Here is a 23,260-nt window from a genome sequence, read left to right on the forward strand (position 1 = left end):
TCCTCGGGAGCAGAGGCACCAATTCAATATTGGCTACAATACCCAAACAACCCACATCGTGGGGGAAAAGGGGCTGTGCAGCTGCCCTCGCTTCCTGGGAATCAGTTTCTACTTCTCCAGTGGATGTCGCTTTGCAGAAATGTCTACATCAGAATCTCTGGGTCCCAGGGCTGAAGGAGAATCTTGGAATCTGACCCTTGGCAGGTGCAAATGCAAGAGAGGTTTGTTTACACGTGGGCAGGGCCACTAACGTCAGAGCTGAAGGGCTTTGGGGCCAGTCCAAGTCTAGACAAGTCCCCACTGTGGGGAGACAGGAGTGAAGCCTGGAGAGGGAAGGGATCCTCCTTCCACACAGGTCTTGGCTGAGCCATTATTGGCTGGATGACCCTGCTGAGCCTGGGCCTCCAGCCCCTCTGCCTAGTTACACAGTGGGAAGGAGTACCACAATCCCCTCCTTCCCCGACCCTGCCCCAATAAGCAGCAGCCTGGGTCCATCATTTCAAAGGACGATCCCCTGCACTCCCCAGCACCTGTCATCTCCCATCAGCTCAGGCACAGAAAAGAACATTGCTAATAAATGCTGGCACGCGTCAAGGACACAAGCTTTACTGGATGATGACTGTCATCAATTGGCCAGTAGATCACAGATCTGCAGAAAAAACAAGCCACAACTGGAGCGTCAACATCTGGGGAAACACAATCCTCCACTGCATGTTCAGAGAACTCCAGCCTATGGAGGCAGCTGGTCCAAAGGGCCTAGGGTGGCAGGCTAGGACCCAAACTAGGGTGGCAGGCCAGGACCCCAACCAGAGGATCAACCCCACAGCCATTAGCCCTGTGTGTTCTCTGCCCTGTTAACCAAAGGTGACAGATGCATAGGACAGGGTGGGAAGGGGAAGGAGCCCGAGGGAGACATAGACCCCACCTCCCCATGCCTCCCAGGGACCCTTCTGCCATCAGCAAGGGGTGCAGAGCCAGGGTGAAAGAGGAAACTTAGCTCTTTGTCCCTGAACCGCCGGTTCCCTCTCACTCTGGCACAGGTAGAGGGGAGGGCAGGGATCTGTCCAGGACTAGGAGCTGGTGGGGGACGTGGTAAGATGCAGGACAAAGCAGACAGGTCCTGGCACAGGGTAGGCACTGGCGGTACTAGACCCTGATGGTTGCAAAAACCCAGTGTCAATCGGGGCCCTCAGGGTTGGCTCTTGGTGCATATCAGAAAAGGGTCTGGGGTTCTAGTCCCAGTCCCTCTAATGCCTCTGCCAGGCAGGACAGGACCAAGGAACAACAGTGGTTGCATTTCATTAAAAACTAGCCCTGAACATAAAGAATATATCCAAGAAAGACATCCTAACATTCTTTGCTCCATTAAACATCTGAGAATTTCCTGAGCACTTTCATGGTGCTCAGACCTGTGTGCCAGGGCTCTGAGGGGTCAGGAGAAGTCTAAGGCACTGGCCCTGCCCTGTCACATAGTTCCTGCCCCCTGGAAAGGCAGCTCTGCTGCTGAAAGGCCACAGATCAGGTCCAGACCCTGAGGACAGTGAAGGCCTAAGCGTATAAGCCCAAGAGCATGGAGCCCCTGGGAGAGGGAGGCGGAACCAGATGGAAGCTCAGACCAGCCCCCTGCTGAGTTGGGGGGGTGGCGGCTGTGACCCACTCTGCTGACAGCTGCAATGCTGGATGCTGGCTTTGTCTCCTGAGGCCAAAGTAGGCAATGGTTGGCCAGTACTTCCCTGGGAAAGGAAGAGGGAGGAAACCTTGGAGCCTGACAGGGCCTTCCACACTCAAAAGGCAGGGCTGGGCCTGACTTCTCTCTCCTCTCAGAGCTGGTAACCAGGGGGTGCTCAGGAGAAGTCCCGAACAGCCCAGATGGCTTGACTCTCCTGCTCAATATGCCTCTTAGCGGGGACCACTGAGCCCCTGCAGAGACTCTGGAGTGGCCTGGCATAGACAGGCCTCATCTCAGGCTGGCCAGGCCCTCCCTCCTATTCTGGGGCTGGCAGAGTCAAGGGCCCATCTGACACCTCCTTGGGGCCTGCGTCCATCTTTGCGGTTGGGCTCCTAGGTGGCAAGGCATCTTCACATTCTCCCCTCCATATCCATGGGGACTGAGACAACTTGGATTTCAATTTCTAGGAGGACCTCTACTCTCTGCAGCCTACAAGGTTCCACTGTGGCCCCAAAGCCCTTGAGAAAAGGGGAAAATGCAGCTGTGGGTCCTGTGACCCAGGGTTCCACCCAACTCCTTTGGGTGGAACGGAGTCCTGGCCCCACAGGGCACCCTGCCCCTCCCCCACACCGCCCAGACAGGCCTGCCCAGGCCAGGGCCAGCATGTGGCGGGCAGGTCAGAAGAGGCTGGGGGTGGCCTGGGCAGGTGTGTCGTGGTCCTGGATATACTGTAAGATGTCCATCTCGTCCATGGCTTGGATCTGCTGCTGTGGCTTCTGCGGCCCAGCTGCTGCTTCAGACGGGCCTGCATTGAGGGGAACAGCTGGCTTTCTGGGTAGTGCTGGCTTTGCTGCCACCAGTAGCCTGGGCTTAGGCTGGGGCTTGGGTTTGGCCTCAGCACCCAGGTTCAGAATCTGGTCCAAGTCCTCTTCGACTCTAGAAAATGAAAGGGAGGTGCCCTGAGCACAGCCCTTCTCCATAGAAAGAACAAGACTGCCCCCCTCCCCCAGGACTGCCTACTCTGGCCTGTCCACCCATTCTGTCCCGAGGGAACCCTGAAGGCCAAGGCTCTCCTTCCTTCCCAGCCACAGCACATTGGGCTCACGGCCAGCCCCTCGCAGGCTCCTGAGAGTTGCTCTTCAGGTGACCCCACTCTAAGTGCCTTGGCTTCACTGGGGGCTTTCCCTCCAACCCTCTAGAAAGAACTAACAGCTATCATGTCCAGAGTTCCCGCTCTACACTGAGCCTCTTAGACATGTTATCTTTTTTCTCCCACCCTTGCCTTTTAGACACATTATCTTATTTCATCCTTAGAATACCACTCTGGGAGATAAACTGTGTTTCCACCTTGCAGACAAGGAAGCTGGAGACCGAGGCCAAGTGGCCCTGAGAGGACAGCACACGACAGTGCCCACGTTGGCAGGAACCAGGGTGTTGGCGCACAGAAGCTGAGCTGTCACCCAAATCAAGTTCAACCAGTGAAGAATAAACAGGGGCTCTGCAGTGAGGTGGAGCAGGAGACACCTCTGGAGACCCACCAGCTCTCTTGACCTCTAGAGACCGAGGCCTAGCAGCAGACTCCTTCAGTCTGCTCCATCCACCCACAATTAACACTGTGCTGAGTATTCACTGTGGCTAGACATTTCCATGTCCATTAACTCACATAATAATCTCAAAACACTGTCTAGTAGCAGAGAACAGTTCCATTTTACAAATGTGAAAACTGAGGCAAGAATGGTAAAGGACCTTGCTCTGGCCCCACAGCTAATGAGAAAACGAACAGGACTTGGCCCATGTATGCCTGGGTCCCCAGGGGCTTTCCTGGGGCACCTGGGTTCCAGCTTCCGGGTGGGGTTTCTCCTTGCGTGTAGTGGGTAATGGCCAGAGGCATCATTCAGCCAGGCTGGCAGGGGTGGCACGGAAGCGGGGGCAGAACGCTCAGCGCAGACCTAGCCATGCCAAGCTTTGGTGTCCCCAGCTACAAAAAGGAAGAGGGACAGCATCCCCTGGCAGGGCTACACACGGCTGTGCACGGCGCTGCAGGCAGAAGCGGCTTCCACTTCTTGCCCCAATGCTCCTCATCAGGTACCTCTGGCCACTCTGCCTCCCTGGTCCTCAGTTTCCTTGTCTGTAAAGTGGGATTATTCCTGCTCTGCCGCCCTCACAGGGATTCTTACAAGGATCAAATAAGAACAAACGGAAAGTCCTTTCCAAACGTAAAGGGATACTGCAGGTATTGATCTCACTGACGGCCACAGGCGCTGAGCAAAGCATGCATAAAACATAAAGTGGCAGCCAGTTCCGTGCTCAGTGCTGGGCAGCCCCAGCAGTCAGAGAGGATCCACATAACTGCAAAGGTCTGGAAAGAAGTTACTGCATGCCAGAGAAGGGAGGGACCCATGGGCCAGAGCAGGCTGGGAAGGCTTCCTGGGAAACTGGGCCCTTAAGAAGGGTAAGCCTCCTGACAGCGGGAACAAGAGGATCATTCCAGCTCTGACATCAGCAAGGCCGGGGAGGGGCAGGTACCATTGGTCAGAACGAGGCCTAAAGGGCACTGACCCCAGAGAGGGAGAGTTCAGAGTCTGCTGGCATAAAAGTAAATGAAAGGTATCCTTCCTTTCTAGACCCAGAGGCGCCAGTCCAGGCCTTCATGGAGAGAGCAGCAGATGCTTGGGATGGAGGCGATTTGGGGAGGCCTCACCCATGGACTGGCCACACTTCCGCCCAGTGGCAGCCCTTCCACAACTCCCTGGGGCAGCTGCTGGTTCCTCCTGCATCCTCTACTAGAGGATAAGGGTGGCCAGAGAAAGCTCAAAGGAATGGAATTATCCTCAAACATGGGCCCTTAGGAACAGAAAGCAGCAGCTAACAGCTCATGTCAGATTTCAGGATTATCCTGCTTGGCAAAGCAGCAACTCTTTGGAACTAATCAGCAGCTGGATTTGCTCTGAGGTGGGAGGTGTGTGTGGGTGGCCAGTCATAGGAGGCGATGCAGCAGCTCTTGGGATATAGATTGGTTGCATGGACACCCCCTTTCCAAGTACTCTGTTTCCATCTGGGGTCCCCGACTCATGGAAGAAGTCTCACTAGTACAAGGCCTAGTTCCCTTCTTGCCCAGGACCAGGTGGTGTGAGTGCACCAGCGAGGAACCCCGGCCTCCCCTGCCTAGCCCCTGCAGAGCACAGAACTCAGCCCAGCTCTGGAGGGGCTGCACAGCAGAGGGACCAGAGGCTTCTAAATCCCAAACCTTGCTTAGTGTACAACCCATGCTGCTTTGGGATAGCTGAGGCTAGCAACAGGCTGGATGTGAGGTGGGAGCATGAAAGAATGAATGAGCATCATTATTATGAAAAAGCCCAATTACTGCCTACACAATCACAGGGCAGACACAAAGAATAACATGTGGTTCCTACTCTCAAGCTGACCTTTTCATAGCAGATGTCCCCCCCACCTATAAAGGGTTGATGCAGCATGCACACTGAGCAGTGACTCCCAAAGAGCTCTGTGGGGTGCTAAGAGGCACCACAAAGGACAGGTCCCAGGGACTAACAAGAACGTGACGCGCTGCGTGGTGGTGGACCATGTGCCACAGGCCTCACCTTTTCTGACTCACAGCAACGGCCACAGAGCCCCTTCTAACACCCCACTGTACTGTGTTCTCCAGTACACAGGATGGGAAGAAATTAGGAGAAACAAGGCCAGAAAAGGACCCAGGAGAGCTGCCCCCTGGGGACACATGGGCTCCTAGATGTGCTCAGCCTGGGCCTGTCCCTCCCCCAGATGACTCTAGCACCTGCCACCCTGTGCCTTGGTTTCCTCACTAATGAAATAATAATCTTGGTTTCTTCCTAGCCTGCTGGGATGTCAGGAGAGAAGCCACAGGATGAGAGTGAGCAGATGCCAGGGGCCTTGGGGACATGTAAATACAAGGAGCCGTCATAGTCACTCAGGCTTGGCGGCCACTCGGAGGGCTGTCTGATAGTCTGAGGCTGCTAACAAGGGGTGCAGATGAACAGCCTCCAGGGACCACACACCTCGGTGTCGCACCAGCAGTTCCTGGAAAGAGGCAACCTGGCTTCTTGTGAATCACCAGGCACAGCCCTGTGCCAGGGGTGACAAGGATATAGAGAAAGGCACAGCACCAAGCTCGCTGGGATCACAGCTGGGGGAAGCTCAGGAAGAACCAGGGGCTGGTGGGGAGTGGGGATGGCAGATTGTCCGGCCGAGTGCTCAGAGAGTCCCCAGTGGAGTGGTGACCTCTCCCACGCTCCACTTTCTACGATATGGCAAAAACAGCGTTTACCATAGGGCGCTGTTGTGAGGATTAAGTAAGCTGGTGGGTAAGGAGTCTGGCTAACCAGCACACAGCAAGCACTCAGGAAACAGGACTGTCACTTGCATGAGTGCCATGTGGCAGATGGGGCCTCGGGACCCTCCCTTCTCTAAAGCTTGACCACTGGGCCCTCCTGGAGATGGCCAGCACCCAGGATACCTGCATTCTGCTCCTTGTGGGCAGGTTGCTACCAAGAGGCAGTTTTCCCTGTTCTCAAACTCAAGTGATGCCAGTTACACCTGCTTTTGTGATTCCATAATTATCATTATAGAATCTATTAAAATATGAGTGTGATAAGAAAAAGACTGGTTATGCATATAAAGTTCTTTTTCTGGAATGGCTGAGCTGCCTTGGGCTGCTGATCCTTCCCTGAGCCCCTGCATCGCCTCTTGGCCAGTTTGCGCCCCCAGGCTCCTGTTCCTGACAGGCTGGTTGTCTTCCCTCAGAGGCTGAGGCCAGGGAAATGTTACATGAAGGGGCCCCGGCTCTGCCCAGGCTACCCGCAGAGCTGGTGAGGTGCTGCTGGGGACAGGTGGTACCTGAACAGCTCCTCAGAGGAATCCCCGTGGCAGGGGCTGGATGTGGGGCCTCCACTCTCACAGGGGGCTGGCCGCAGCAATAAGGAGTCACCCAGGGGGACAGCACCGCCGAGGTCAGGATCATCAAACAGCTTCAGAGCTGCAGGAAAGGCAGCAGCAGGAGGTCAGAGGAGGTCCTGGCCTGCTCAGCCAGCTGGGCTGCCGGGTGGGGACGACTGGCCCAGCCTCCCACACACCCAGGAGATAGATACGTAGAAAACCAGAGTGACAGGAGCAGGCAGAGGTGGGAGGGCAGGAGGACAGGAGCTCACTGAGGGCCTGGGTCAGCAGTCTGCCAGGACTTCCAGCACCAGGGCTAGTCAGCTGGCGGCACCACCCCACTTTCAAGCCCTCGTGGGTTTCCCATGCCTTTCAGAGGTCAGAGCTCTTGGGGTCACTGTGCTGGCTCCTCAGGGTCCAGGCTAGCTGGCGCTCCTAGCTTGTAGCTTGCTCCCATGGCTGCCCTGTCCCACAACAAGGTTTGACCACAGCCACTGCCCTCAAGTAGCCTGGATCTGCTCCCCACACTCTCCCCCAGTTCAATTGAGCAAGGCTGCCCTTTGAGAGCACAGACTATGGCCTCTTTGCCTGGGATGAATGCATTTCTCCAGCGGGCATGGCGAACTCTGGCTGACCTTCCAGGGCCCAGCTCACATAGAGCCCATTGCCCCACCCAGCATCTGGGCGTCCACAGGAGCTGATGCTTCGGCTCAGCCTGTCACAGACTTATGCTGCTCTGAGGCCATACAGACGGGACCAGGCCTTACTCCTCGGGCCTGGCCCTGAGTGGCCACCCAGCATGCGCTGGATGAATTAGTGGGTGGCAGCAACTCCCTCTTGGAGGAGGACTAGCAGGCCTGAAGGAAGGTAAGACCCAGGGATGAATAAGTCCCAAGGCTCCTCGGGTTCCCTCTCCCGACTCTGCACAGGTGACACACCATACTCTCTTGTTAGAATCTACACTGCAGAGCCCACGTGCGCCCAAGGCACACCAGTGCCCACTCCCAACTCAGTGCCTGCAGGCCCTATAAACTCATGTCTGTATCCCAGCTAAACACGACAAGGGGAAGATGTGTTCTGTTCATGCACAGTGGGTCACTTAGTGACAGAGGCTGGCCACTGAGCAAGGACACCAAGAGCACAGGGATCACAGCCTGAGGCTCTACTTACGGTCTGAGGGAGGTGGCTCCTCTGAGGGGCTTTGTGGGGAGTGCTTCCTGCCGGGGCCAAAGAGCCTGTCGTCCGTGTTCACCTCCTCATCAAAGATGGTGAGCCGGGGTGAGGGCCGGGATTTCACAGCCACTTTAGGGGGTTGCTTGGGCTTCTTGGAGCTAAACAATCACAGACAAAATACAAGGTGACGACTTCTCATAAGGGTCCAGGTGGCCTGGTCAACCCACACAGGACTGGGCCCTGCCAGATGCCAAGGGCCAGAGTAGACCAGGCATGGGAAGGCTTGGAGTGGCCTGCCGGAGCAGTCCTCATGGGCACTAAGATCCTGTCACCAGGTAAGCAGAACAGGCCTGTGGAGGGAGTTAAGAGGCAGCTTTTACCAGTGACCTGACGATGGAGTGGTGAGAGGCCTGCAGCTGCAGGTGGCTGTTCCGTGTTTAGGAAACGACCGCTGTCAGGAGAAGCAGGTGGTCACCTGGTTAGGACACTGGCTGCCCAACAACCCCAGTCCCTAAAGCCACTTGGGCCTATGTAGCACAGACCAGAGAATGTGCTCTTCTCCTGGGGGTGGAGGCGGCCACCTGGGCTCAGAAAGTGGGGGCCCGGCTCAGAGAACCAAGTTTCACAGCTACTTGAAATGGGGGGGGGGACACAGCCTGAGGACATAGTTTAGGCCTGGGGCCGTGGTGAGTGCCCTTTTGTTTGCTTTCAATGGTGTAGCCATCCTTGTTCTAGATACTTAAGTTCCTTGGAGCATCCCCCATCCTTCTTGAAGCCCTTCCGGGACTCAGAGCTATACTTGACTCTGCCACCCTAGATCCTGTCACCCCCCACTAGCCAACTGGCCAAGGAGGTCCTGCTCTGGGCCTGATTCTGCTGTGGGAAACTCAGAAGGGCCACAGTGGAAGCTTCTGGGGCATGGGAGTGCTTTACTTTTTGATCCAGGAGCTGGCTACACAGCAGGCTTGTAACTAACTATTCATGGAGCTAAATGCTCATGATCCATGCACGTCACTGTGATACCACCAATAAATAAATAAACTGGGTTTTATTTTAACAAGTTGGTCCAATCCCTACTGCAGATGCCTACATTAGCCATTTGAACGTTCCTGCAGATTATGAGAATACACTCTTTACTGGAAACTGGAATTCCATGCGCCTTTCTGCCTGGCGAGTAGTTCCATTGGACTGAGGTCACCATCTGAGTTCACAGTGACAAGACTACATGGCAAAACTGTTCCAAGAAGCTGTCCAGGCCTTGAGCAATGCTACAGATTAACCAGTGGCAGATAAAAATAGCTGGATGGCCTTGGTGCTGGAGGGGCAGGGCCCTCCAAGGCGACTATTCCCAAGGTTTGCAGTTTGAAGTCTGGTAGGATCTTAGGTGCCAGCTTCCAGCTGCAGCTGAGATGGGAGAAGGTGTGACAGTGGGGAAGGTGCCCTACTGAAGGCCGCAGGTCAAGTACCCGCCCCAAGCTCAGGGCCCAGTTCTGGTGGGAGGATCTCTGGTCTGTTTTCAGGATGAGAAAACAGTGGTTCAGAGAAGCTGAGTGTCTGCTCAAGGCCACACAGCAGGCAAGGGGAGGGCAGGCAAGCTGGGACCAGAACAAGGGTGGTCACATTTGTGGTCCTGTCCTCTTGTCCTGTCCAGGTGTCCCACAAGCAAGAAGGTGATAAGGCTTGGTAGGGATACCAGGACTGATGCTGCTGTTCTCTGGGGGGGGAACGTGGCTCATGACACAGGTGGAGATGAACAGCAGGGGCACAGCTGTGGGACAAGGCCAGGGGGACCCATTTGCATGGCCCCTGTACTACGGCCATTGTAGCACAGGCCACCAAGGACATACCTCTGGTCTTTACTACCTGAGGGTCCTGCCTGTGGTGCTGGGGTAAGGCAGGGGAAGCCCAGACTCTCCATCCTAACAGCTAGTGCTTTCCAGAAGCCATAAGCCTGCATTCCCCTCGGGTTCTCCCCATACTGGAGGAGCTGGGGCTAGGCTGCTCTTCCTTAGACACCTTTCCCTCACTCTCACTGAACCAGCAGAGACAGCTTCGCTCTCACGACCCCTTGGCTATGGATACCAAACACAGGCCAAGGCCCCTCAGGGGAGGCCCTTGGAGATGGCTCCAGCCACTACTCCCAAGAGAGAAGCCCCAGACAGGTGGGAAGCCCTAGTTGCTCTCCTGTGGAATTCATGGTCAGTCAGGGCTGGGAGTCATTGTTCTGCCCCCTGCCTCTCTTCCCTCGGCCCTTGCTCCTGGATCCAGCAGGGACAGCAGCAGTGAAGGCTAGAGAGCCACCCCCTAGTGGGTCCAGCTCCCTCCTGGGAGGGCAGGTCTGGCCACTCTGCAGCCTGGATCAGCAGCTTCACACCATAGCCCCTGTGTCCTGCTCAGAAGAAACAAGCTCCCAGGACGAAACTGGCATCCCCCACAGCCTGCGGGCCGCATGGGAGGGAGCTGGGGGGAGAGGCTTCTCGGTGACCAGAAACCAGAGGAAGAACCGAGAGATGAGACCCGTGTACAGAACAGAGGAAGCGAGAACACAAGTGTGATGCTGGCTCTGGAGAAACCGGCAGGGTCTCCATGGCGCCCGTCTTACACCCACGTCTACTCCTGATAGCGCAGTCAGCTTTGACTTTCCTCAGTGTGACCTTTTCCTCCCCAATCAGATAAATGCCCTTGTCTTTCTCCCTAGAGACACGTTTGACTTTTTGTCATCTTGAACTGAAATAAAGTGGGGTGGCTCAGTGAGGCAGGGTTTGTACTCTGCCCCCAACCTACTGGGCCATCCTGTCTCCCTAACTCTCTGGACCCATCTCAAGGGAAGATAAGCAACAAGCAGGGAATATGTGGCTCTGGCATCTAAGAGCCTCAGGGCTCTGTTCTGACCAGGCTTAAAAGTTTAGGCTCTGGAGACATAGTTGTGGGCCTGGTTCTAAGCAGATGCTCGATAAACACTGGACAAAAGGGTAGAGGAAAGGGTGGGGGATGGATGGATGGAGGGACGGACGGACAGATGGATGAACAGGCAGACAGATGGGCGGGGTGATATAGCACATCTCTAATTCAGACTTATTTTTACCTGTTCCTCCACAGATGGGTTCCCAACCCCACTGTCGGTCAGGCCCTGCACTTGGGAAGCCCTTCCCTGCTACTGCTCCCCCTCCAAAGCTCTCGGTCAGCCCCCCAGTCCCTCTGACTTCTGTGAGCCACCCACATACTCCCTAGTCTGTACCTTTTGTGACCACAGCACGCTGAGCGCCTCCCCCCTGCAGAACCCCAGGCTGGGACAAAGCCACCCAGGCAAATAAGACCCACCGCTGTCTTCAGAAGGTGACGCCCAACCTGGGTAAAGACAAAGAAACATATCATTGCCCACTAGGCGCTCCACTCTGTCACTGCAGAACACAGAATTAGGAGCCATCCCAGCCTGAGAGCTCAGGGGAGGAGGAGGCCCTGTGGAGGTGGGTGGTGACCCTGCTAGACTGAGGGTGGCAGAGCATCTCAGGCAAGGGACCTACTTGTGACTCTATGAGGGTAAGCTTGGAGTCTGAAAGCCCCTGAGCAACAAGACATTTGTCAGGTTTAAAGCATGTCCCCTCGGCCTGCCCCCTCCACTTCTACGTCAGCACCCACCTGGCCGTCTGAGGCACCTACCCGCCAGCCCACCCTTCATACTGACAGGAGATGAAGCCCCTGACTGATGTGATGAAGGACGCCCTCATCTTCCTTCACCAAAAGAAAGGCTGGTCATTAGACTCTTGTCACGGGGCGTTGTGTGGGAGGCAACAGGGGCATCAAACAGAAGGGTCTGCAGTGAGAGGAGCTGTGGCTTAGCATTGAGCAGGGGCATGTCTGAACTTGTGCAGTCCTCAGGACTGCCAGACAGCCAGCCCAGCATGGGTTGCATGAGGCCGGTGGAGGGGGAGCTCCTGGATGGGCACAGGCGTGTGCATGTCGCACGCACATGTGTGCACCAGCAGACACCAGCCTGCCTGCTGTGTGTGACAGAAGACAAGACGCACAGCCCAGGCTGCGTTCTGCAGGCGGGCATGCAGCACAGGGTGAGAGGCGGCAGCTGCCACGGCTGACAGCTCCAAAGCTCTGACAGGCTGAGATGAGGCCCTGCTCCCTGTGGCTTGGGCAGTTCTGGTGACAGTGATTGACACATGAGAGCATTCCCCACTCTGGCCACCCAGGAGGCCAGATACACCATTTCCAGATGTGCCCACCCATGTGGCAGACTACCAATGGCACCAATGGCCCAGGACCCAAGGGTACGTGTGTCACAGAGGTATCTTCCAGACACAGCCAGGCCCCCTGGGTCTGAACAGAAGCCAGCAGATCCTTCCACAACCAAGCCACAGGACAACATGACTGTTACCATCAAAGCCAGGGTGATGCTTAACCAAATGGGGACATCAAGCATTTTCCCAGTGATGCAACTTTCCCACTTTAAAACAAAGCACTTTTCCTATTTTAATTTAAAATCCAGCTATTTTTTTTTTTAATTGTTGGGAATTCATTGAGCTATTTGTGTTTTTTGTTTTTTTTTTTTAAGAGAAAATCCTCAGAGTGCCAATAAATGAATTTCTGAAATGCATTCCAGGACGATGTTCTGCAGTGGGTGCTTTTGCAGAAGTCATCGTAAGAATGAATCACCAGAGGACAGGCCCAGAGGGTCCAGGATGGAGGCTTTAGCGAAGGACTGGATGGAAGAAGGCTGGGCAGAGTCTCGAAAGTTGAGCTCCAAGGCAGAGAGAAGAGCCCCGGGAAAGGCAGAGGTTGGGCGCACTGAAAGTGCACACAGAGGGAGAGGTGGGCTGATGGGTCTGACCCAGGGAAAGTCTGTCCTTTGCGAAGCCACAGAAAAGATTCAGGAGGACTGGTGAGGAATCTGGGCCAGTCCTGTAACTTCCCTGAGCATTTCCTTATCTGCTAGGTGGGAAGGAGGCAAGAGCAGGGAAGTGCTCTGGAAACTGCAAAGTGGAACCCCTGTGCTGGTGGTACAAGGTGATGACAGAGGCCTGGGGTCCTGGGGACTGCTTGATGATGTCTAGGCTCACTGTGTTTTCCACCCAGCAGACTTCACTATGGCTCTTAAGAAGTAAATGGGGCCAGTCTGGGTAGGAGTTGCCATGGATGTCTATCATTTGCTGTGGTCCCCAGAGTCATACTCCAAGGATCTGACTCTCCAAGCCACTACGTCCTACCCCAAGGAACCAGGACCTCAGTGACAACCCCGTCTTGTGAGTGATGCTGTTTCACCTCTACACGGGGGCTAGAGGCTACCCCTTAACCATCACAGCACCCGCACCACCATGGAACCAGGTGGGCCCAGCTCCAGGGCTCTGTAGCCCACTGCTCCATAGCAAGCACAAAGCCCTGTTTGCCCTGATCACCCCAAGAGCCTGAATGAAGGGGCAATGGCCAGACCCTGGCTCACCTGACCTGTAGCAACCAGCCCAGGAAGCCAAATCACAACGTCTATAGCCATCGGCACAGAGCAGTCATGCTCAGCCAATACCTGCCAGTTTTCCTGACGTGTTCTCCCATTTTTAGTCTGGTAAGACCAGACAGAGAAACCAGACACACTCCCTGCACAATCACACAGGACACAGGACACCCCACCTCTTGCCAGCCGCTTCCGTTGCCCCAGGTCAACAACCTCCAACTAGTGCACACAAGCCGTCCTTTCTGTCCTCTATAAAGGCTCCCACTCCCTGTTGCCATGTGCCATGGAGTCTCTGCCATGCCCAGGTGCAGGGGCTGACTCCTCCCTGGCTGCAGCAAGCTCTGAGCAAACAGCTTCTGCCTGTTCTCCCGTGGGCGCTCTTAGCTACCTGTGTGCCAAATAGCACCCCAAATGCTGACATGGCCAACAGGAGGCCGGCCGCCTTGCCATGGAGAATGCCCTTCACCAGGTCACCACATCTGAGAGCAAATGGACGAGGACTGAGAAGCCCATCTCTTGGCACAGGTGGGGACAAGTATGGAGTTAGAGGAAAAGTCTCCACTCAGCAGGAGACCCCAGCTCCCCTCCCACCAGCTCCTGTGTAGCCTTGGGCAGGTTCCTCAATCCTTAAGAACAAAGAGATTGGATTTGACTTCTCTGGTCCTCATAGTTTTAAGGCTGTGTCATGCTAAGAGTACTCTGACTTGCCAGAACTTTCCACAGAGGGTCCTGGAGCAGCCTGAGGCAAGGATGACCCCCCCACCCACCCCAGGAGTCAAGCAACCCTTTCACCCCATTGAGGACTCAAGCAAGCAAATCACTTCCTCCAGAGACAGAGATTTCTCTCCCCAGGAGGGCCTGCTACAGGGAAATCTGACAGGTCTATGGGTCTCCTGACAGGAGGTACTGCCCCCGGGTCTCCTGGAAGGAAGGTGTCTCCTGGTAGGAGGTACAGCCCCTGCAAGCATCAGATGGAATCATTACCCACATAACAAACGCAGGAAGCAGAAAAGCTGCCTTTTACATCTGAATTGTTTAAAACACAAAGATCACACCTGTAATGCTAGCACTCTGGGAGGCCAAAGCCAGAGTTTGAGACCTGACCAGCCTGAGCAAGAGTGAGACGCTACTAAAAATAGAAAAACTAGCTGGCATGTGGCAGGTGCCTGTAATCCCAGCTACTGGGGAGGGTGAGACAAGAGGATCTCCTGAGCCTAAGGTTTGAGGTTGCTGTGAGCTATGACTCCACGGTACCCTACTCAGGCAACAGAGACTGTCTCAAAATAATAATAATAATAGTAGTAGTAGTAGTAGTAATAATAAAAATAACACACAAAGACCTCTTTAGAGCAAAGTAAATCTGAAATAGTGATAACATTTACAAACTTTCCTCTAGTATTTCATCTGGTTTTATCCTTTTAACCACTGGGCCAGGCAGGACTTTACCCCTACTTGACAAACACAGAAACTAAGTAAGGCTCTGTGCAGTTCAGGGGTCCACTCAGTGACCACCAAATGGCAAGGGGCAGAGTGGGACATGACCCCGTTTGGGGGTGGCCACAGATCCTGGGGTGTCCAGCCTTCCCACTCACTGTAAAGCCATGCTCCCAGGAGCCCTGACCTTCTGCAAAGCTGCCCAGGGCTGCCTCAGGTGGTGGGCTGAGGCTGGGGACAAAGATCCAGACCCCACACTGGTCCCAATTGGAACAATTCTACTTCATTCTGTTTTTTTTTTATTGTGGTTCTACAGATTTCTCTGGAGCCAAAGATTCTGCTACGAACTTAAAAAGTGGAAACTACTGTTCTTTCTGCTGTCCCTAAGAGTCCATCCATTCAGGCTGGGTGTCACAGTTGCCCAGTAGGGAGTGTGGATGTGCTGACATGCTGTGCTGCAGTGACAACTCATGTGGAGCGTAGCCTGTGTGATGTTTCAGGGTGGCTGTGTCACCCACCTCCTGCGTTCCTCATGGCTTTGGGCCCCTGTGCAAGCCAGGGCTAAGTGCCACAGAGGTGCAGGGTGACGTAAGGCCCAGCTGCCCCGGCCCCCACATGGCACATAACTGCCCCCGGCATGGCACACTGGGGAGCTCCCCTTGCAGGCAGCTGGCAAGAGAGAAACCCCAGGCTCAAGGAGGAAGAGGTGGGGAGCAGAGAGGAAGGCCTTTCTCTGGCACCCTGTGGGGGGCAGACCATGGTGACCAGCTGACCTTCTCCCCTGGGGGCCTATTTCCTTCTGGCATCTTCAAGACTTTGATGGAGTTTGGTTTCTGGGGCTTCTCCAACAGGACCTTGCACAAAAATTGCGTTAAGAGTTTGTTAAAACACAGAGTCTGGGGTCACACCCAGGTCAGTGGGGGCCTGGAATCTCCATCTCTGCCAAGTTCCTGGTGGGACAGGGTCTCCAGCTGGCCTCTGCTGTGCTGGTGGCCTTGAGGGGACCCCTGGGTGCCCAGGCTTGGGCAGAACAAATACAAGGCACCATGCCAGCGAGCGATGTGTTGATACTCAGCAGGAGGGAGTTCACCCCCAGGCACCCTCTGTCTTCTAAATCTTGGGTTAGCAAATCTGTGGGCACCTGCCAGTATGCCAAGGGCATTTAAAACCACAGAGTCATCCCAGAATGGTGATTTTGTCCAAAGTAGAAAGTAAGGTATTATTTTTATACTAAAATATACATGATGATTTTATGGAAGATGATTCAAAATCCATACCAAAAAAACTACAATAAAACACAGCGTTCCAAGAAACATCCAGTATTACCACTTGAGGCCCTGGCACAGGGCACTGGGTGCTGGCTCACCCTTTGTGGGAGAGTCTGGGAAACCCCACCCTGCAGACAGGTGTGTTCACTCAGGAACCAGCCTGTCCATAGGGAAGTTCAGGGTCCTCAGGGACCTGGGGCCTAGAAGGGACAGGCCCTGCAGGTGGGCAGGTTTGGGAAAGTAGGGGGGCCCTGCCAAAAAGAGGGGCTTCACTCCTTAAAGAACCCTTTGACTTGACACCAAAGTCCCCAGAGGAAGTTCTGGGGGTCTTGCCATATACCTGGGGGAAAACCAAAACAGAATTAAAGCTCCGCACGTGTCAAAGTTCCTCAAGTTACCGCCTGTAACAGTCAAAACCTATGGAAAACACAACGTCCACAAGCAGAGGCTCGGCAATGCCACTCACGGCACCATGACCTGAGAGACTGGCACGGCACGAAGGGAGAGGATATATCTTGATCTGGAAAGAACCAGGATACTCAAGCTGAAAAAAAGCAAATTATCGAATGGTGCACACAACCCAATTCCATTTTGGTAATAAGATGTGAATATATTCAAAAGTGAATTTAAAAATTCACAGAGGAAAGACTTTTACCCATGTTTTCAATTTTTTTCTGTACTAATTGTGTATTATGTGAGTCACGGTGAAAAATGTTCCCAGCAGACTATTTCCAGCAGAAGGCAGAACTATTAGGGGAGAACTTCAATCCCTCCCCTCAGTGCGGTGAAGTCTCTGCAGGGGAAAGTGAAATACAGACGCTACGTGTGACGTGGAAAGGCAAGCGGAGTAGGCAGAGCAGGCAGAGGCAGGCACTCTCCGCGTCGGCTGTTACGGGAGGGAGCTGGGACAGCGTCAGGAAAAAGCCCCAGCAGATGGGGGCAGGGCAAAGCGGGGCTGGGCCAGGCCAGGGTGAGGCTTCTTCTACCTTTAGGTGCTCTGTAAGGGTGCAAAAGCCCACCTGGTTCCTAATCAAAACCAAGTTTAAAAGACAAAGAGGAGCCAGGCTAGCTTGGGCTGGGCTTTGTGCTGGCGACTCCCAGCCGCCCAGCCACCCTACAGTGGAGCAACAGCGCCTCATGGTGGCCACAGCAGGGAAGGACTGAGGCCTGTCACACGGAAACGTTATGGGCTCCAGGGAAGTCCACAGCCAGGCCCACACAGGAGCTTGGGCAAGGGGAGTAGGCACAGCTGGAAAGTCAGGGCTTCTGCGTGTGCACAGGGCAAGGGATGGAGAGAAATGCAGAGAGGACATAAGCCCCCTGCAAAGATGAGAACATCCCTCACTGCACAAAGTAGTCAACAAGTCCATCTGATGGCTGCACAAGGCGGAGGTGCCATGCTGGCTTCAAGACACTGCTCTGCCACACACCAGGCTCTGGCCACGTTCCTGCTCAGCTCTGCCCTTGACTTTGCCATCTGTGAAAGGGGGGTGATGCTAAGGCCCTGCTCACCTCCCAGACTGGACTGGAGATGGTGTCAAGCCCTGGCACTGCCATCTACAGGCTGCGTGAACGCGGACGAGCTGCTGGACTCAAGGCTAGTTTCCTGATACATAAATGAGTCATTTCCTAAACTGTACCCATAATGGACTCTGAAAACAGTGTACTCAGTTATGACCCTTTTCCAAAGAATGAAAACAGAAGAGAAAACATCGGTACAATATATGTGGTAAGACTTTGACTTCTTGGAACTCCATCTGTTTTACAGTACATGTCTATCTTGGGTCATACATGCGATACAATTTCTACTGTGGATTACAGCAAGGCATTTCCAAAATGCTCTCTTAACGATAATGCAAGCAAATGCTAACTTAGTTCCTGGCATTTAATAAGCTCTCCAAAAATGTTACTTATTACGCCTGCTGGAGGTGATAATACCAACTGTTGTAACATGGGTCCTTAAAAGAAAACCCGGCAGGAGATGGTCTGAAGCCTCTGGGATTCCTCTTCGCTACTGAGCCTTCCTAAAATTCAGGGCAAGGCCCCTTGGAGTACAGAGCCAAGGTACGGAGCTGGGGGCGGGTGGTCTCAGGCCGGCTGATACATCATCCCTGACAATCTGCTAATAAAGTAGGAAATTCAAGGCAGCACTTGCCAACCCCAAAGAGCATTTTCCTACCCAAAAAAGGAGCCACTTGCTAAGCATGTCCTTCAGCCAAAGACTGGCAAACACCACCAAGTCCATCTCAGCTTGGCACTGCAGGTGGTTACTCAGAATAACGGAGGGCATGAGTTCAAACAAAGCCTTGTCCTGACCAAAATAAAGCCCAAGAAGGGCCTTTGGGCTCGGATAAGTGTGATAAAGACTGCTTATTCCAGGCTTCTCCTGACATCACTGCCACCCGGGCTGCCTCTCCCTCACAGCTGCTGACCTGCTGCTCCAGGACAAGGCCGGCCACGAAGGAATAAGAGGGGCCTGGCTGTGGGCACTTGATGTACCAAGGTGCTGCAGAACCCCGGCCCCCTGAGCACCAGACACCTTCCCCCATCCCTCTATGCCAGTCTCACCGCCACCTTGCAGCCCGTCCTGAGAGGAAGGTTATGTGCAAACTGGCTCCAGCTTCTAGGACCACGTTCTGCATGTTGTTGCAGCCAAACTTGCCTCTGCCTGTTTTCTAATCGGCTCTAATTTCTTTCTAGAGCAGGACCTACAGGACAGGGTTCCCTCACCTGCTGCCTGGGGACTTCAGTGAACCTCTCAGACCCACTTGTTGTGGCAGGGAGCAGGGGGAACAGCACCTCTCGGTCTGGTCTGATCCTATTGAAAGAGGGGGCTGTGATGACAGCTAATTGCTAACATTTACATTAACTTGTTTCATCTTTACAAAGGCCTGAAGAGGTAGGTACTGTCATGGGCTCATTTCTGCTGAGGAAAACTGATGAAAAGGTAAATGGCCAGACACGTGGCTGTAGTGGCAGAGCTGGACCTCAAGCCCAGGCAGTCTGGCTCCAGAGACCAGGATCATAAACTCAGCTCAAACCCTAGCACCTTATTTACCAGCTGTCTGACCTCAGGAGTGGAACTTGGCCTCTGAAGACTTCACTTTTTTTAATCTGTAAAATGGGTTAATGAGAGCTGTTTGTAAGGCAGGGAAGCAATGAATCAACGAGATACAGTATGTGCCCAGGTGCTAGTGAGCCCAAGCCTAGAGACAAGGGTGATGCCGAGGGCATGCAAAGAGCCCATCCCTGAGCATACCAGGCCGAGGCCTCACGGCCCAGATGCCTGCACGGGGATGCAGGGGTCATCTCCAGAAGGCCTGAGATAAGGCAGAGGGAGCCCTCTCCACAATGGGAGACCTACCGCATGATGCCCAGAGGATCCAATACCTCCTCCTCCTCTTCCTCCTCCAGGGTCTTTTCTGAGTCTTCGTCCTTCAGGCCCAGGGTGGGCAGACCCTCACCGGCCCTTCGGTCTTGCTGCTCAAAGAAGTCAAAAGCCTCCTCATCGTCCCCTACCTGGCTGTGTGCGTCATCCAGGACAGAGGAATCTTTGCTTGTGAGACCCACAGGCCCTGGGGATCTGGTGCCTGTGGAGGAAGATAGAAGAGAAGGGACTTGACACCCCCAGCGGCACAGCAGGCCTCGGCACACTGCGCCCTCCCGCACCAGAATCTGAGGCTGAGGGCTTCCTGTAGCATCCTGGGACCAGACTCCGCCTGGAGCCAGGATGGTGAGTCTGAGTGGATGGGAGGCGACCACCATTCCAGGAGGCACCCAAGTGCCTGCTACAGCCCCCCAAGGGAATCCTGGAGTGGTCACAGGACAAAGGCAGCAGTTCCAGAAGACATGCAGCCCGCATGTGCTAGTTGCAGGATAGACACCCAGGCACAGGGCGATTCAGAAAGAACCAATACCTCTAGGACCGTTTCACAGTCAAGGAGCACGGCAAGGAGCTCTGCAAATCTAACCATGGACAGAGGCCGTGAACTTGATGCGTGCACAGAGTGAGCACATGGAAGAATCTAGAGCAAATTATGATCACTCCATCACCAACTGGCTGAGACCTGTACTTCTCTTTTTTTTTTGGAGGGGGGGAATAGAGTCTCACTTTGCTGCCCTTGATAAATTGCTGTGGTGTCATAGCTCACACAGTCTTAGACTCTAAGGCTCATAAGATTCTCTTGCCTCATTCTACTGAGTAGTGGGGACTATAGCCCACAATACCCAACTATTTTTAGTGACAGGGTCTCACTCTTGCTCAGGCTGGTCTCTAACTCCTGAGCTCAGGCAATCCACCTGCCTCGGCCTCTCAGAGTGCTGGGATTACAGGCATGAGCTACTGTGCCCAGCAGACCTGTGCTTCTCAAACTGTGGTTGCAGAGAGGCGTCTACATTGAGCGAAGTACAGAAAGGGACAGCAGGCATCCAGAAACTTCCATAGCCACTTGGTTCTGTCATCACATCCAAGCATGTGATTCTGAATTCGTGATAGTATGTGCCTGTGATGGACTGGGTATGAGACAGCTAGCCCTGCCCCCATGGACAGTTTCAGAAGCGTGGGTTTAACTACTTGTTCCTCTCTATCCAAACAGTTCCTGGGTAGTTTATCTTTGAAAGCATCAGCTTTAAAAAAAAAAAAATCACATTATAAGAATTTAGTGTCTGGCACACAGGATGTACTGAGTAATGATGGATTATATTGTATTTTATGCTGTTACTTTATTTGGACAAATGTGAAATACCACTCTAAATCTTAACAACCTTCAATTAAATGTAATAAACGTCACGGAATAAGCACTTTACATTTAAATATCACAAAAATTCTATGCAGGAAGCCCTTACTGTCTCTCCATTTCAGAGATGAGAAAACTGAGATCCAGGGTGGCTGGGGAAGTTGACCCATTCCACAGTGCCTCTCCGTACGGGGGGAGCCAAGCCATCCTGACATCTGCTCCAGCCATGCTGGACCATAGCCTCCAAGACAGGCATCATGGGGACAGGTGCCTTAGATCCGTGGGGGTGGGGCAACAGACACAAAAGTCCCGGGCCTTCTACACATACGCTAGCTTTGCTCTTTATTCCCCATTCCTATTTTTTTCAATTAGTTTATCTGCCATCAACTTGTTTTGAAAACAACTTCTGATACATGGAACTAGGAGATTCATAGTAGTTGGGAACACAGTTAAAGCTAAACAGACTGATCCAAAGGCAGGGAGAAGTCAGGGAGTGAGAGCCCAGCACCACCAGGGGAGCCTCTCTCCACCCAAGGCCCAGGAGAACCTGCCCTGCCAGGAACCTGCCCGGGGGTTCTCAGGGGTGGGGTGTGACTTCAGTCACCATTTACGTGTGGTGGGCTCTGTTCAGAGCATTTCACAGGTATTAGCTCACTTGATCTCACACCCACCTGCCAGCCAGGTTATCCACGCCTTACAGATGAGAAATCTACTGAGAGAAGAGGGACATAGATGGGAGAGTCCCAGCCTCGTCACTGAGGCGGGGTGCTGGATCAGTGGATCATGGCTCAGCCTGGAGGTACATTCATGACTTTCCGTGGGTATTATAGGACCCCGGGGTGGCAAGAGGTGGACAGGTGGGGGTGTGTAGTGGGTGTGTGTGTGTGTATATGTCAGGAAGCTTCCAGGGATGGGGCAGATCAGGAAGCCCAGGGATGGGATCACACTTTGGAGACCTACGTGAGTCTCTCCAGAGTGGGTCTCCTGATCACCATTTGGTCTCAACAGCCTGGCTGAAGCTTCCCGGCTTTCCCGGCTGCAGAGGGTGGCTGTGAACCTGCCCCCATTGGGCCAGGGCAGCGAGGCCTAGTTCTGGGCTGGGAAGGCTTCAGGGACACGAGGCAGAGCCTCAGGTACCTAGGAATTCTAGCAGCTCGGGGCTGCCAGCCAACTCGGCATCCTTGGAGACACAGCGCAGAATCTCACTGAACACGGCTCTCCTTTCCCGGATGTCAGACTCCCCAACAAAGAGGACCTTCCTGGGGAGCGGGGGGAGGCTGGCTGCTGCATAACGACTGCTCAATTTCTGGTAAAACTCCTCAATCTCGCTGTACTTTTTGGAGACCTGGAATGAGAGGAGCATGTGGTTTCCTCAGTGAAGAGTGACAGGGAGCTGCTGTCTCCACAGCCGGAGATCGGAGGTGGCACTGGACACAGGCAGTGTGCTGCTGGCCCTGCCTCGGGCTCTGGTCCTCAACCCTCCTTGTAAACAGAGGCTCAACTACAAATGTCTTAATGGCCTAAAGGAAAGATGCCATAAAGGTGCTGTTCTGGGCACTGTCTTAAGTCCCAGGCAGAAACACTTGACACAGAGAACCCTGCCTGGCCTCTAAGTGACCACAGCTGCGGCCTGCATGCTGGGCTTCAAGTGCATCAGCAGGGTGCTCTCACCCTCTGGCAGGCAGTGGGCTGCCCCCTGCAACACTGTGAGTCACCTTTTCTCTGTACAGACCTCTGGATCACTCTCCTTGGAGCCAACAGCAGCCTTTGGCAGGGCCTGTCCACACAAGCAGTGGCAGCAGGTACCATCAGCTAGGGGCCCTCTGCGTGCCAGGACCCAGGAAAACAGGCTGGGGCTCCTGCCATGCCATCTTCGTCAGCTGAGGGCTGAACTCAGCTCCCTGCAGGGTTGGGGCTGACCATGCCGCCTCCACAACCTCTCCCCATGACTCCCAGGCAGTTCAGGCTTCGTTCATTCATTGAGCTCCTGCTGCATGTTCGCTCTACATGGAGACACCCCAACAGCTCTCAGTGTCATGTAGGGCTGGCAGCCAGAGCACAGCAGGTTCAGTGACATTGTCTGTGGTCCACGTGTGGGAAGAGAAACCTTTCCTGCTCTACGTACACACCACCAGCCTGGCGTCCATCCTCAGTCCTGGGCTCCTCTGTGCTTCCCCACAGGCTGGGCCTGTCTCCCCTGACTCTGTGGGAGCACCCAGGGTGAAGGACAGGTCACTCACACTCCTGGACCTAGGTGCACCCACAGGCACCACTGGAGTGCCAGCGTGTGGCTAACCAGCAATGCTTCCAGAGTCCCCAGCCTGCGGAGGTTCCAGACACCAGAAGGTGGCTGGGGACTCCAGAACCCCCTCAGAGGGGATTCCCCTAGGATAGGGAGCTACTGCAGCAGCTGTCAAAACAAGAACCTGGCTCTGGAGCTTTCCTGAGAAGGCTCTAAGGAGAGGCAAGAGGATCCTTTCACACCCAGCCCAGGCTGTCCCCAGGCCCTGGTGACTCCAGCCTGCCAGGCAGGCAAAGCAGGCCCCAGTGGAGGCAGGGTGCACCCTGTTGGCCTAACAGCTCCATGCAGCCTTGGCCCACAGATGCCTCC

General features: G+C 54.3%; 1 protein-coding gene across 1 annotated transcript in view; it reads right to left on the bottom strand.

Annotated features, from left to right (window-relative positions):
* Window positions 1-775: 775 nt before the first annotated feature.
* HS1BP3 (HCLS1 binding protein 3) overlaps window positions 776-23,260 on the bottom strand; it is a 30,413-nt gene continuing 7,928 nt past the window's right edge. The window contains exons 3-7 of the mRNA XM_053588578.1: window positions 21,787-21,994; window positions 19,278-19,503; window positions 7,751-7,911; window positions 6,542-6,680; window positions 776-2,605 (exon numbers count right to left, since the gene is read on the bottom strand). Coding sequence (XP_053444553.1) covers window positions 2,347-2,605; window positions 6,542-6,680; window positions 7,751-7,911; window positions 19,278-19,503; window positions 21,787-21,994 — 993 coding nt within the window. The 3' untranslated portion in view covers window positions 776-2,346. The remainder of the gene's footprint in view (window positions 2,606-6,541; window positions 6,681-7,750; window positions 7,912-19,277; window positions 19,504-21,786; window positions 21,995-23,260) is intronic.

This window comes from Nycticebus coucang, chromosome 4, assembly GCF_027406575.1.
Source record: "Nycticebus coucang isolate mNycCou1 chromosome 4, mNycCou1.pri, whole genome shotgun sequence".
Taxonomy (NCBI): domain Eukaryota; kingdom Metazoa; phylum Chordata; class Mammalia; order Primates; family Lorisidae; genus Nycticebus; species Nycticebus coucang.